This window comes from Aythya marila, assembly GCF_965140915.1.
Source record: "Aythya marila genome assembly, chromosome: 1".
Classification (NCBI taxonomy): Eukaryota; Metazoa; Chordata; class Aves; order Anseriformes; family Anatidae; genus Aythya; species Aythya marila.
Window position 1 is genome coordinate 22,628,429 of NC_139042.1, and position 15,409 is coordinate 22,643,837.

Here is a 15,409-nt window from a genome sequence, read left to right on the forward strand (position 1 = left end):
TATGAATTTCACGATGTACAGCGTACAACACCAAATGTTTTTTGTTTTTTGTTTTTTTCCAAACCCTGACCGAGGGTGCGGTGCCAGCCCCCCCGCAGCCCCAGGAGGGGAGGGGATGCGCTGGGCGAGCACCCAGCCATCCCAGCCTCGTCTCCCACACACCCAACCTCCACGGCCGGCCAGGAGAAGCCCTCTCGGCCACCTCAGCGAGCTGAGCCCTTCGCCACCGAGGGAAAAGAGGAGGAGGAGGAGAAAGAAGGAGGAGAAGGAGGAGGAGACGCCTCAGCCCCCCTCGCCCCCCCAGCCCGCAGCGCGCAGGCTCCCGACATGGCGGCGGGGAGGCGCCGGAAGCTGCGCGGCTGAGGCGGGCGGCGTGGGGCGGCAGGAGCCCGATGGAGGACGGCCCCAGCCTGCCTGGGGCAGCCCGCTGAGGGGGCTTGGGGAGCCCGGGGAAGCGAAAGAAGCGAGGGGGGACGCCGAGAGCCCTTTATCGGGTGAGTAGTGCGGCGTCCAGCCCTGTCCCGGCTCGGCTGGGCTGTGCGGGAGGTGGCGGTGGAGCGGGCGCGGTGCTGAATGCCGACTGAGTATTTCTCGTCAGTAGCCGTGGGTTTATGGCGTGTGTGCCCTCAGGGAGCGCTGGCTGGAAGCACTGCTGGGGAAAAGCCCCCTCAGGGTGAGGGACCGGTGTGTCTACGCACGCATGTGCCCCATGTGCTCCTTGCCTGTGCTCTGACCATTAACCGTGTGTTCTTCCCTCTGCAGCCGTGCCGTAGTGTGGAGCACACTGGATGTGGACTAAAAACTAAGGAGGTTGTTTAACCGTAGCTTTATCTGAAGCACCTGGATGCCTTTTGGTCTCGAAGGGCAGCAGCCAGCTCCGGCTGGAGCCCTGACCCCCCTGGCCCCCAGGCTGGGGCTCTGCCTGCACCGAGCCCCTTCCTGAGACCTTGCATTTCTTACTGGCATAAACTGCACCAGTTCAGGCTCTATTTTTGACACCTAGCTCACTATTTTTTCTCAAGGGCTCAATGACATGGCAATAAAATGCTTAATCCTTGTCCCCTTGTTATACACGCATCCAAGCATTTACCTCAGGATATTTCAGAGAGGTCCAGATCCTTTAGGACAGCAATCACATTGCAAGCTGCTTTACTTTGCAACATCACTGTTTTTTCTTTAGTTTTTTGTTTAATTTCAGATTAAAAAAAAAAAAAAAAAAAGACATGTAAAGAACACATATATAACACAGGGAATATAAACTTGCATGACTTTTTTTCCTCAGACCTTAGTTTGTTTCTTTCCATCCTTTCCCGTCAATATTCCCTTGATGAAGGAATGAAGACTTGTGAGGTGATTTACAAGGACTTCCTTCTTAGTGTCCCTTTCACCTTTAAGCAGAGAGATTTTCTCTTCACTGAAATGTGATCGCTGTTCTGTCACCTGCAGCTTGTAGATGATTTTTGTTTTTATTGTGTCACAAGGCATAGCTCCTCTTATCAACAAGCCAAGGTCCCTTTTAGTGTAGAAGTCCTTTACACTTTCCATGTTTTCTGTCTTCTTCCCTCCAGAGCTCATCAGACCTTCTCATAGGCCGATTTAACTTATTAAAAATAGCAGAAAAAACTGCTGTGTTTTACTGAGCTTCCTGCTGTTTTGTGTGTTCAGTTAGCTCGTGGAAAGCCCGGTGAGGATGTGAGCCGCCAGGGATAGTGTGGGAGTAGGAAAGAGGAGAAAAGAGAGCAAAAATATCCCTATCATGCAGCAGTGAGCCGTTAGATCAACTTAGCTACCCAGGGAACCATAAGCAGCCCAATAATTATACCAGGTCCGCAGCACATTTTGCATTACATTTTTTAAATAAGAAAAGTAGTGTAAATGTTTTAAAGCATGACCCAGTAAGCTTGAAAGCACACTTCTATCTGTAATGCAGGTATTACACATTACTACAATGGGTTGTGTCAGTCCTTCGTCCAGCAGGCTTTTGGGTGGCTATTTTTCATGGCAGCTGCAGATCTGATGTGCAGTTTTTGTACTTTGTGCAGCGGCTGCTAGTAGCTTGCCGTAACTTTGCATGTGCTGATGTACAGGCACACCCCTTGGACCCATTCTGTGCATCTAGGGCTGGCAGATCGATTTTGTTCACTGATGGTTGATGTATGAAAAAAAATGACAATTTTGTTAATGTTTATTACATTCAGAAGGGCAATAAATGCACTGTAGCGCTACTGCTGGGTGATTCATAGAATCACAGAATCATTAAGGTTGGAAAAGACCTTCAAGATCATCTGGTCCAACCATCCCCCTACTACCCATGTCACCCAAGGAGGCACCATACATCTCAAAACAGTATTTAAACTTTAAAAAAGAAGAGCAGAAGTAACAACATACAGAGTGCGTCAAGATGATTTGTATTTATGTGGTGAGAAATTGCTTAGGGTTCCAGTCATGTCATCTACATATTTTGTTTGTTTTAGAGGCCTGACACTGCTTCAGGCCATGGAGTTGTATAAAAGCCCTCTGGAAAAAGTTAGAGACTTTTTCCTATTAGCTATAGTTTGGAGCATAAAGTTGCTGTGTATCTTAGTAGGACTGATACCTGTGCAACTTCATTAGTTGTATAAAAAAACGAAGTCCTAGCTAGATAAGGAGTAATAGAGAGGCGAGGCACGGTGTCATCGTGCCATTGCTGCCATGTCAGAAGTTGGAGAGCTTGGCTTTTCTTTGTAGTCCAATACACTTATATACTGTTAGCTAATCTATTAAGTTTTACCTTGAGTGAGCTTGGGACCATGTTGCTTGCACATTTTCACCCTACTTTGAAAACTAAACATAATCTTGATACATGGTTTGATACTTTCTCACCTTTGGTTAAAACCGTTAGTTTTATAAGTCAGTTTATACTGTGCTGCAGCCTGGTTAATTCTGAAAAGTGCTGCTGAGCACCTCGAAAGTGTCAGCAGGACACACCAGCATCTCGTTTTGACCCTCTCAAGTGGTCATAGGGGATTCATTGGAAAAGAGTTGTTACGTTTTGCAGGCTGCACTTCTTAAAATTTGTTAATACCGCTGATTTTTAGCAATCTGTCCAGTTCTGTAGGGTCTCCTTTGCCCGGTATTAGGGATGATTTTGTTTGAACTGGTATTCGTGCAGGTCTCCAAGAATGCCTTTTCTCAAAAGGAACTGCAAACTGAGTTCTGTAGGGTAAAGAAGTGCTGAAGGGGCGTCACGCTGTGGGGAAGGTTGTTGGTCAGTGGAAGTATTGAACAAGAAACAGTCATGGCTCAAAGGAAGATATTAACCTTGATGACTTTGCTATTCAATTTGCCTTAACGTCCTTCTGAATCAGAAATATGTATATATATTCTATTTATTTTTCCATTTGAAGTCAGCAGGAACAGAAGAATTGGTTCCTGGAGTTTTAAACTCCTTTTCTGGCTGGTTCAAGATGTAGTTAGCTTCAGTGCCAGCCAAGGAATGGGTTTACAAGGGCTTAAGGAGCTGCTTTCTGATGCGTCTAGCTTGTTTTTACTGAAGTCTTACACCATAAGTGTGTGTGTGTGTGTGTATGACATGTGAGAAAGGCAAAATTTGGCCCTGAATTCCGGAAATCGTATGAAATGGACTCTGTGATGTTATTTGTAAAATATGGAATAGATTTATGTAGCAATCAGACTGCAGAACTTCAGTTTGCTAGGAAGACTATAACATCATTAAAATAACAGAACAGGATAAACTTTTTATAGTTTAGTATGCATTAAAGTCACTGTTTTGAAAGCTGCTGAAGTGTTTTGGGGGCTTTTAGTTTTGTTTTGTTCCTCTATCTATAACAGTGAGAGCTCATTGTAGCCATTTTTAAAGAAATTCCTTAATTCTGAGGGTTAGATACAGTAAGTTGAGATGCCTGGGCAAGATGTCTACATTTCTGCCAAGTATAGTGCACTTGGAAAATAAATGAGACCTTGAGGGTGCAAAGAATAGATAAGTTTGCAAATTCAGGGCCTAAAGCTGTTAAATCTGGTGTGTGACTTAAATTAAAGTTTTGAGTTCAATATGCGCTAGAAAATAAGTATTTTCCACTGAGAAAATACTCTTCTGAATTCATTCTCACAGGTAATATGGGCTGCGTTATTGCTGGTGTATTTTTTTTTCTCCAAAATTTAACTGAATTTTTCTTTAATTGTTGTATTCGCTTCTTATTTTTCAGGAGTCTTTGAAAAAATCCTTAGTGGTCATGACATTGTTACAAGTGACATAAATTAGCCAGTGGCTCAGAGTGATGGATACCCAGAAGACTACAAATGGTTTGCAAGTGATTGGAGAAGGGACTGGTATAGGGAAATCGACACTCCACATGGTGGGGTATTTGGGAAAAGTCAGTTGAAACTTATTTTACATGTGTGCAAAGTTCATATTTTTCTCTGCTTTGAGAGATTTTTAATTGGTCTTAATTTTACAAAAAAGTCAAAATAAATCTCCAAATTATTTTCCACGGAAATCTATAACAATGGCGAAAGATTATTATAACCAGATCTGTGTCTATGAACTTAATATGAGCACTACTTTTATGACTGTGCGTTCCTATGAGAACTTATTCATAGTTCAAAGATCTGAGCTTGTGTTCCCTGGCAATAAGTGTCCTTTGGTTTAGCATAACTAGAATGAAATGTTGCAAAATTGTGTTGTTAAAGATGCCTTGCTAAATATTTGAATGCTTAAGTAAAAAGATAAATTCACAAAGATCATTCTACCCTATGAATATGTATCTTATAAATAAGGACAAAACCTAATCTAGTTGACTTTTTTATACTCTGTTGGGTGTTACATGCTTAGAAGTTACACATTGCTTTTCTATCTTGGTATGGATGTATGTCTTAACTTGGGATAATATATAAAGAGCAAGTTTTTCAGCTATTTTTTTTATTCTTTTATTTTTTTTTAGAGCTGTAATTCTGTGGAGATAAGTTCGTCTGAATATTGTCCAGTCTGCAAAGCCAAGGGCGAGATCCAAACTTTACGCACTTACCGCATCAATTTTCAAGAGTCCATTTTTCTTTGTGAGAATCCTCAGGTATTACACTGATCACCAGTTCTGTTGGCTTGTGTTGTGGCCTTTGCCATAAGGCTTTACACCTTCAGAGATGGGGATTTGACTGCGTTCTCCCAGTTGCAGAACAGCCACGTTTGTCAGACCCTAACAACATGTGGTCTAGTGCATCGGGCTGAACTGAAAGATACCTTGGTGCCAAATTTGTACCCTAAAGGAATGGACTTTGCAGAGTGAGAGAGGAGGGCTCTCCTTAGCAGAATTAGGGTGTCCTTCTGGGGCTGGAAGTGGAGAGTTTGGATTTTATTGGAAAAGCAACGTTGATTGTTACTACTGATAGATATAATTCACAATTGCTTATAGGACAGTAGTTGGATGAAATTCTCTGTCTGTCTTACATATGTTGAATTTACGTATTGAGTTCATTAAAATATCACTTCACACAAGTCCTACGTTCCATTCTGAGAATATGGTTTGTACTTTTTTTTAGCTCTTGTTCACCTGAAATTGCATTGTAGATCTCATTCTAACTTTCTTCTTTCCCTTTAGTGTATCTACCCACTTGGTTATAAACCGTTTAACAGCATCATTATTTCTGCCGATTCAGAAAATCACCAAGTTCCATCTACTGATAAGAAAAGGAAATTGTGTGATATCAGTGGCTTTTCTCCCGTTGAATCAAATCCGAAACGAGGCAGGACTAATAATGTGGTAAATGTTGAGCAGCCTGTTAATACGGACCCTGTTGTCAAAAACTGTGCGAACGGCTTACCTATCCCCAAGTTAAGTGCACACGATGTGTTACAAAATGACCAGCAAAATCCTAGTAATGGGGAGTCCTTCAAGCAGAAGGTGGGTTTTGAAACAACCCGCAACACCGACAGCCATCAAGAAAATCTGCCTGAGACTCCTAGTCCCAGAAAGCAACTCTTGCCAAATTCTGAACACTGCACGACAACGTCTGAAATGTTGCTCAGAAGTGATAAAGGTTCCACGAATAACACGGATTTATGTCTGCAGTGGAGAAACAGGCATAATCTTTGTTGGTTGGATTGCGTTTTGTCAGCGTTGGTACACTTAAAGACATTAAAATGTGCCCTAGCGGAAGAATGTGACGATGAAAAATGTTTACTCCGGAGACTCTTAACAAAATATAATCAGGCAACTGTGCTTCTGAATACCTGTAAAAGGAGTAAATTAAAAGGTGAGTAAATGCAGCTGCTGTTTTTTCATATGCAAACTGATCTGATCTAAAGTATATATTTGGAATTTAGTACAGTGCACTTAAATAGGCCTCCTTTCTATTTCAAGATCACAGAAGAATGAGTTCCAGCTCAGTAGCATGAATTTGCAGAGTTGCGTGCTTTATCTAGCAGATTCCCAGTGACCTCTGCAATTGCTTAGCTTGGGGTAAAGGTGCCCACTTTGAAAGCAGACATCAAATACTAAGTATCCATGACAATTTTTGTGATAACAAGCAGAGAATTTGTGAATTAAATAGTTGAGCCACACTTTTTATCCTTCCCCTTATGTTGGTTAACTATTGCAATGCTGTTTAAGTCTTAATCTTCATTTTGGATCATTTTGGTTGTGGATTAACCTGGTTTATGTTGTCTGGAAAGTTTTAGTAAATACTCACATGTGCAGCTTAACAGATTCAAGGGCTGTAACCTCCAAGCACAGAGGCCACAATGAGCAGCTGAGGGCAACCTCTTATGCAGCACAGCTGGAATTAGAGGAGGATGTGTCACTGTAATCTATTAGGATGGCCTTTGATCATTTTCTGTACTGTCAATCCAGTTTGAGGCTCTTACATTAAGATTTATTTTTCCTAGTCCGTTTGATTGGACCCATTGGAGTTGCAAGTCTGAACTTCTAAGAGATCAGCCTTCAGAGAATTACTGCAGATCTTTGGCTAGCCAGTACCTTTTATAAATTGTTTTCAGTAGGCATTCCAGCAAAAATGTATGCTGGAATATATAGACTGTAGTCCTAAAACAGCATTGACAACTTAAAGAATATCGTATGTTTCCTGGAAAGGACAGTGGGCATATCAAAAAAGGTTTAATCCACCTTGTGGCAGAGAAAAAAGTACTTTGAAGAGGCAGAAAAAAAATCCAAAGAAATCCTGTAGTAATATTTATTTATAGCAAATATGTAATATTTGCTATTTACCAGAAAGGTTGATTTTTAGGTTTTCAGATGTTACCTGGAAGCCCTCTGCTGTCACACCACCTGAGAGATTTTTCCTTCCCCTCTGACATGCTGCTGCTGTGTTTGCAAAGGAGCTCTGGTATGGAAGAGCCCTTTGTGGGGATGTTAGCTGGCTTGCCTTAGGAAGGACGCTGCGATATGGTGGTGTTTGAGACAGCTTAATCCTTTTCTTTTCCAGGAATTGCTGCAAAACAGGTTAGTTTATTTGGGCACCAGTGGAGAGGGGATTGGAAGAAGAGTGTTATTATGGAGAATAGGTGTTGTACTGATTTTGCCCTTCTATCTAATTTTTCAGCATCTTTTACACATGGCTGTTCTCTGAAACAATCAAAAACAATAGAGCTGCAAGAAACTGTTTTTACCTTTTTTATATACACATAAAATTTATAAGAAATGGTTCCCACAACTATTCTAAATCCTTTAATTTGTGCAAGTCATGATCCCGATTGTGTAGTGGAAGTTATGTTCTTGTTTGTGCTTATAGTGTGTACATGCGTAAGTATTGTAACTTGTAAATTTCAAATACATACAAATACAGATATACAAATTTTAAAATATTTCAAAATTTAAAAATTTTGAAAAGGCTGCCTTAGGAACGTAGTATTTAACATTTAAATGCCTTATTACAAATTGTATGATGTCATTCCAAAGCACATAAGCAAATTTTTGTGCTTTTGATCTTAATGTTTAGGTTTTAAAATCTACTCTTAATCTCCAAACCTCTAGGGTTTGTAATGTTTGGCTGCATTAATCTTACATGTCTTTACCATCTAGCTATTGGTATGCACTCTTAGCCATAATTTAAGTCAGGTTGAGTTGTTTTGGGTTAGCAGACTGCAGTAAAACATACAACTTTTGTAAATTCTTCTCTAATTTTCAAATCAATTAATATGAAGCGCTGTCTATTTTTACCAACAGTTTTAGGCAGTTGTTGATCAACATGAAAGGTTTGCAGAGAGGGAGTGCATGTTAGGAGTACTCGTGTGTGAAAGGGTAGAGGTGTTGCACATAAATACATGAAAGCATATGTGTTTTTTTCCATAGATGTTCTTCCAAAAGCAGAATTACATCTCAATGAAATCAGAAACAGAATTTTTACTCAGCTTCAGCCTCTGCTTAAATGTGGATTGGGTAAGTAGTCAGGGCAGCAGCTTAGTATTTATTTTTGGAAAACTTTACACGTAAAGCCTGTTAGCATGTCAGCACATAAAAATATGTATGTACATACACGGGCAAGACAGCTTGCAAATACATTTTGCAATTTGTGACACACATAATTTACTGCGTGATTAGCTGATTTGTTATTTACTGCTTGTGAAGTTTAGAGGGTGTATTTGTGTCTTTGTAACTGTGCTGCATTCATGAAACTGTCTTTGAGAACAACCTGGTAACATGGATCAATGCCTTTGCTCGTGAGCGTTACAAGTACAGCCTTAGAGGGATTCCTTGAATTAGAATCGCAGCAGTAAGCTTATCTCCCTTCTTGAAGTACTGTTTTCTGATTTCAAACTCCGTGGCTCTTTTTTCTGCCCTGTCTTTCAAGGTGAGGAAGAAAGTCCAGTGTTTGGACTCCCTCTGCTCTTAAGACAGGATCATCAAGCTGAGAACCTATTTTTGCATTCATTTTCATGGGAGTTTGAATGCATGCGTTGTGGCTACAAACACCAGGACCGGTGAGGTTTATAAATATACAGCTTCTGTGTAACTGTTGTACCGTACTTTTTAAAATCTGCATGTATTAGGTGATTTTTCTTCACATCTCTGGGTTATGAACAGCTTCAGCTTGTTGGTGATGTTTTATGTGATTCTTTAGGCTATCATTTGCAACTGGTTTAATTGTATTATGTCTTAGGAAAACGAGTTAATTAATTCTTAATTAAAAAAGAAATATTAGGTAACTGCAAGGCCCTGGCCATGCTCACTCTCATCATTTGCTGATGGTGTACGGATTGTTGCTGTTCTAAAGAATGTGTGCCTGGCACACGTTTGCTATTGAAGGGTTTCTGTAACGTTCGCTTGGATGACAAAGTGGATTACAAAAGAATCAGAGATTTGCTTACATAATATGTTTTAAAATACTATTACAAGGAAGTAATTTCTTGAGAATTGATTTAATTCAGGTAGCAGCAGGTGCCAGCTAGTCATTTAGGCTCCTTGTAAGAGACAACAGAAAAGAAGAGGCACCTTCAGAAGACAGCTCATTTTACTTGAAAAACACCTGTTTCTCTCCATTATCTAAAGTTTATACAATAGGCTTTTAGATCTACAAATGCAAAGGGACTAATTATATCTGTTAGACAGCCAGCTAATTTGTAGTCCTGGTTAATAAGATGTGTTCAAGAGCTTTTGTTACATACTGTGGTTTTTAAAAAGTTGAAAAATCTGGGGTAGGTTGAATGAAGAGGAATTCCTTCCTGTGGCTAATGAATGAAGAAGCTACCTTACTTCGTATCCCGTACGTTGTGTTTCCATACAGTATAACTTCTGCATAATCTTTGCTCTCAATGTACTGTCCTTTGAAAATAACTCCATGTTTCACGTGTATTGTGAGCTAGTTTGTTACCGCTTCCTTCTCTCCTTGAAGCTCTGTATTAGCTAGTAAATTATGCAGATCCTGGTGGAAGCTCTGCCTTGCGCTGAAAAGGAAGCAGAGATAACATGCTAAGGGACAAAGAGCAAATAATGCACAACTGAAGGTCGCGGAGCTGCTGAGAACAAACGGGGACTGATGGTGTTTGGCAGAACTGAATCCAGCGCTCGCTTGGATGCGATGCAGTCACAGTGGAATTCACGCAAATGGCATCATCTGAATAGAATTTGTCTTTGTCACAACGTTTTTGTGACTTTTTTCCCCTTGTAAAGTGCGTATAGTCATTGTTTTCTGATCAGCAAGTCATCTTTCTTTTTTTTTTTTCTTTTTTTTGTGTGTGTGTGTTTCCAGATGTAGGAAAACACTAACAACATTCACAAATATAATCCCCGATTGGCATCCACTTAATGCTGTTCACGTTGCTCCCTGTAACAATTGCAGTGACAGATCTCAGAGAAGACGGATGATTTTGGAAAAGTAAGTTTGAATATGCGAACTCGAAAATAAAATAAATAAACTTCTGAGACCTCATTTACTGAACATAGTGTCGCTTTCAAAAACAAACAGTTACCTTAGGCTTACAGAGATGCAGAACTTTAAACTCTGATAAATACTTAAATGCTGAAAACACAAGGAGTGTTTAATAAGGATGAACGCTGTAATTTTCCATGAGGGATTTTTGTCACTATTTTGTTGTAATAAACTGTTTCTTTATTGTCTCCTTATCAGAATACCCTCAATACTAATGATACATTTTGTGGAAGGCTTGCCACATAACAACCTGAGGAATTACTCATTTCAGTTTGAAAAAGATTTCTATGAAATAACATCTGTTATTCAGTATCAAACAAATAAGAAGCATTTCATAACCTGGGCTTTGAATCCTGATGGTAAGAACCATAAATTCTGGTATAATACTTTGAGTTCCACATTGAATAGTGGTTTATTGAATAATCTCAACTGTCCCTATCCAATAACAAGGATTTCTTTGTATCCTAAACCTAAACTTCATGTTAGGATTTTGTGAATACCTGTAGGAACTTTGTTAGTCGGGGTGAAGGTTTCACTTTGGTTTAACTGACTTGTTCAGCAGGGTTCTGTCCTCACTGGCAGAAATTACTTGGGTAGAGTCTTTTCCTTTCATAACTTTGTAAAAGTTAAAAAATACTGTGTAAGCACGGTATACTGATTCTCGTGCTTGTGCAGAGGAAGTGAGGTGCTGTCTTATGAAGTGTTCTGACAGTATGAAGATCGTTTACTGCCCGAGTTTAAGAAGAAATAGAGGAAACAGCTGGGAAACACCTGGTTTTGAATATCCTATACATCGTGTATATGCTCTGTAAATCTATTTGTTAATTTTTAAAGCTATAAAATATTTGCTCACGACCTGTGAATAATTTGCAGGTGACGAGGCAGATTCCTAAAATGAGCAGTTTCTCTTAAGCCGCCCCTGCTTCCCACGCAGGCAATGAAAAGTTCTACTGAGAAACTTAATTTGAGAGGTAGTTCTTCTCTCAGGCGTGTGCAGGTATTTTCAGTCAAGATGTCAACATCGTTAGCACAGACAAAATACTTAGCTTTGTGTTTTGGTTGACCTACACTGACCTGTAATAATATTGCTGCAAATTCTGCTCGTGGGTGATCTTTTCGCAGTGGAAACCTCCTGTTTTTCTTCTGATGCAATAAAGAATGGAGGAAAAAAAAAAGATTATTTTCTGCCTGTCAGGGGAATGGGTTAATAAAAATGTTTGACAAGTGTCAGAGGATAGTGACTTCAATTTTAAAAGTCTCTGAGCCTTTACAGTGGTTGCTATTTATTTTTCAGGAACTTGGCTTGAATGCGATGATTTAAAGGGTCCATACTGCAGGAGACATAAAAGATTTGAAGTTCCTCCAGGAGAGATTCATATTGTTATCTGGGAGAAGAAAACATCCCGTGTGTCAGAACAGAATTTTGAGGCTCAGAGGAAAAACACTGAAGATTCGCCTCTTAATAACGCACAGTCAAGTTCCTCAGTGTTGCATTGTGGTTTTGATAACGCCGTAGACAAAATACCTGCAGAACATCACGAAGAGGCTTCTGTGAGAATTCCAGATAAGAAACTACAGCAGGTAGCTGAGGTTGAAACTCATCACGGCTTAGAAAATCTGGCACACAATGATCTTGTAACGCTGATGCTTGAAGAGCTTCAGGTTGACTCGGAGTGTAAATCACTGTCCAACGGACAGATGGTGGGGAATAACCTTGTTGAAATGGGCACGCTGCAACAGCAGGAGTCAGCTCTTTCACCTAACACTCCGTGTGAGATTGCTGCAACTGGTCTAGCTATGAACAACACGTGCACGCTACCTGAAAGTTCCAGCATTTGCTTACCCCTACAAGAGTCGAACCCAGCAAATATCACCCCTCCTGTGCCCCAAAATCACAGCCCCGACCCACCTGATTCATCACTTGCTCAGAGCACAGATGACAGAGCTAATTTACTTAACAGAGAACGTGGTTTAAATTCAGAACTAGAGATAAACCGTAAAATGCCACCAGTAGGGAATATTGGGCAAAAATCACCTGACCTGAAAGATGCAGGCAAAACTGTAGTTCATTCTAAGGTTGCAAATTCTTCTGCTGATAATAATTCCTTTCAGCCTTCGCACAAAGACCAAAAAAGAGGATTTGTTGGAAGCTGGGTAAAAAAAATGTTAAGCAAGAATACTTCTTTTATGCCTTCAAGTGCCTCAGCTCCAAAGACTGAGAGAAGTTGCAAAACTCCCTCAGTGCAAAAATTAAATGAGATGCCGTTGCCAGTTAAAAGAGCGAGTAACTTTGGGGGATTTCAAGGCAGAGGCGTGAACAAAGCAACTGAGGCCCCAAAGTCATCGCTTCCTCGGAGCAATGGTACTAATTTTTTATCAAATTTCAGAGGGTTTTCTCAAGGCACTTGTCTTCCTGCAAAAAATCGTGCTGCTCTTGAAGGCCCAGCTTGGAATAAGTCGGGAAATACGCTGAGTACCTCTGGTAAAACGACTCAATTCCATTCACGGAGCCATAATGCTGGGAAGGTGGAAGAGTCGGATAGTGACAAAACAAGAAAGCTTCGCCTCAAACTGCTAAAAAAACTTAATGCTAAGAAGAAGAAGTTGGCTTCGCTTGATAGACTGGCAGTGGAGCAGATGAAACGTGGAAAACCTGTGAGTGGGGACGTGAGCACCCCGCCACAGGCCGAACCTCACAGTGACAGCGAGTTGCTGCAGAGCTTCTTGAGGGAACTGCAGGATCAGATCGATGCTGCAGATAATCCTTCTGAATTCAGTGTGACCTCAGGGTGCTCTAGCCATAATAACGATGAAATACTGGCGGAATTGCTGTCCCCCACTTCCACTGTTGCTTCCTCGGAGATTCCAAGAGGTGAGGATGAGTGCATGTACATGGAAATGGTGGACAGCAGCGGCCCAGCAGCACTGCCTGCGGAGGAGACCGCTGGGTCACAAGCAGCAGTGACAAGCGAGGACCACAATTATTACAGTCCTGTGAAGGACAATAACTATGAACTCCATGCTGTGAGCAAACCCGGTGTGAAAAAGCTCGCTTTTGAAAGCCCTCCCAGGGAAGAAGATATCCTTGAGGATCTGTTCTCCATTTCAGCACCAAGCTCGACGGCTGGTGACATAGATTTACCTCATTTTGATGAAACTCTGTTTGAAACCTGGTAATTACTTGGTTTCTCGGTTCTAGGTTTTTTCCACATGATGTATATTTTGAAACAAATCACTATTAAGTTATATTTTCTAACTAGTTTAGTTGTACACTGGCTGTACTTGAACTATTTGAGTTTTTGTTTTGTAAAATTTTATTGTAGTATACAAGCAAGGTTTTAATGTGTTTTATTTTTCCAAAAAAACAGTTGTTTTAGCTGTCAAATGTAATTATGTTTTTAATTAAAGCTCCAACGAGTATTAATTTTTGCTTCTTTTAATACAGAAAACTTACCCATATTTTATTGAGTTTGAAAAATAACTTCAGTATCCTCGATGGTGTAGGAAATACCTAGGCAGTACTGATCTATTTGTCCGGATTACCCAACACCTGATATCTTTTTGTCTATCATTTAAAAAAAAATAATTGCACGCAGAAACAAACCTTCTGTAATAAGAGATGTTTGCATCCTTTGGCACAATTTTCAACACTAAACTCAGAGGTGGTGTTCTGTTAGGAACTCTTCTCAGAGTTACTGTCCTATAAGCTCTCCTTTCCTTGGATCCAAGGAGGGACTGATACAAAATAGTAGTTCTATTTAAAGTTATGGTACATGCTGACCTTTTATCCTAGGTATCTGAAATATAATTTGTCAGAATATTCTTCTGAACTAGCTCAATTTTTTAGGTAGAATGAGTAAGATTCGGGCTAGAGTTTGCCGTGCTAAGAAAGGATACCAAATGTAACTTTTATTTATGCATTGCTGCAAAAAAAAACAGTAATGAAGATTTCTGAGAATAGAAGTGAACTGTAAGTTAGCACCCATTACTGTTGTCTTTAGAAGTTTTTTGTGGCAAGAGCAGCGTAGCTGTGTCTGTGTGTGAGAGAACGCCAAGGAGAGATCAGGTTGATTGGAAGAAGGCATAATTGCACTGAGTAGGCAGAGGGAAGAACACACACACACGGTGGTGTGTCTGGATCTGCTTATGGCTGTCATTTTGCTAGGTGGGAGTCTTTGGAAATTGTAGACACAGAGCTGAGGATATTATATGCTGAATTAGATTAACTCTACATTTTTCTTGTACTTGGAAATACCGAGGATTAAACCCCAAATTCAAGTCTTCCATCTTACTCTCCAAATAGACCTCTTTGAATATCACTGTCAATGCAGAGTTTGGCTACAGATAGAAATGCTCCTTGATAGCGTGAACCAGTTTCAAAAAGTGATTGTAAAACTGCCAGTTACACTGAATGCACCTCAACAAGCTATTTCGGTTGTGATTCCAGACATTTAAGACAATGAATGTTTTCATTCTTGAAATAGCATTATTTGTAAAAGAATGGGAGCTCCTCTGCGTTTTAGATGTTGTAACTGATACATTACAATAAAAAATAAATCCACGGGTTCTGAATGTGAAATGCCAGTGTACTGCTGCTGAAATGTTTGTCTATTCCCTTATTAAAAAATAATGAATTGTTGACCCAAACCAGAGTTTGACTTAGTATATAAAAATGGTGCCTCTGCATGACTTGGGGGGGTAATACGATTTTTCTGGGGAGTTTTTCACACAGAGGTTTCCCTAAGCTTTACTGCTGCTGATCCTGTGCAGGTGAGAATCACATTCAGCTCTTGATTGAATGAAAATTCCTGGGCCAAAGGAAGAGTTTGGAATTAAATGGCTACTGAAATTTTTGTTTCAGCCTATTTCTAAAATGCAGGGTGGATGATCAGCTTTTCATTTGCCATCAAATAAAAAGTTTTCTGTTGATTATAAGTCTGCCAGGTGGGCATATAACAAATACGATTAACACTGTTTTGGAGATTTATCAATGTTAAGGGTAAATTTCTAAAAGTCTGACGGCTTTGTG

The 15,409-nt window shown here is 40.3% G+C and overlaps 1 protein-coding gene across 3 annotated transcripts; it reads left to right on the plus strand.

Moving 5' to 3' along the window:
* The first annotated feature begins 340 nt into the window (after positions 1-340).
* Positions 341-15,019, plus strand: USPL1 (ubiquitin specific peptidase like 1). Of its 3 annotated transcripts, XM_082768637.1 has the most exons (9): positions 342-494; positions 4,206-4,373; positions 4,941-5,069; positions 5,595-6,249; positions 8,304-8,390; positions 8,803-8,932; positions 10,201-10,326; positions 10,579-10,739; positions 11,675-15,019. In XM_082768637.1, exons 2-9 carry the CDS (start codon positions 4,278-4,280, stop codon positions 13,555-13,557), a joined length of 3,267 nt encoding a protein of 1,088 aa, XP_082624763.1. In that variant the 5' UTR covers positions 342-494; positions 4,206-4,277; the 3' UTR covers positions 13,558-15,019. The 3 variants fall into 3 exon arrangements, with proteins under 3 accessions (XP_082624762.1, XP_082624764.1, XP_082624763.1); XM_082768636.1 differs by having other exon boundaries at positions 341-4,373; XM_082768638.1 differs by having other exon boundaries at positions 341-4,302.
* Positions 15,020-15,409: the final 390 nt, after the last annotated feature.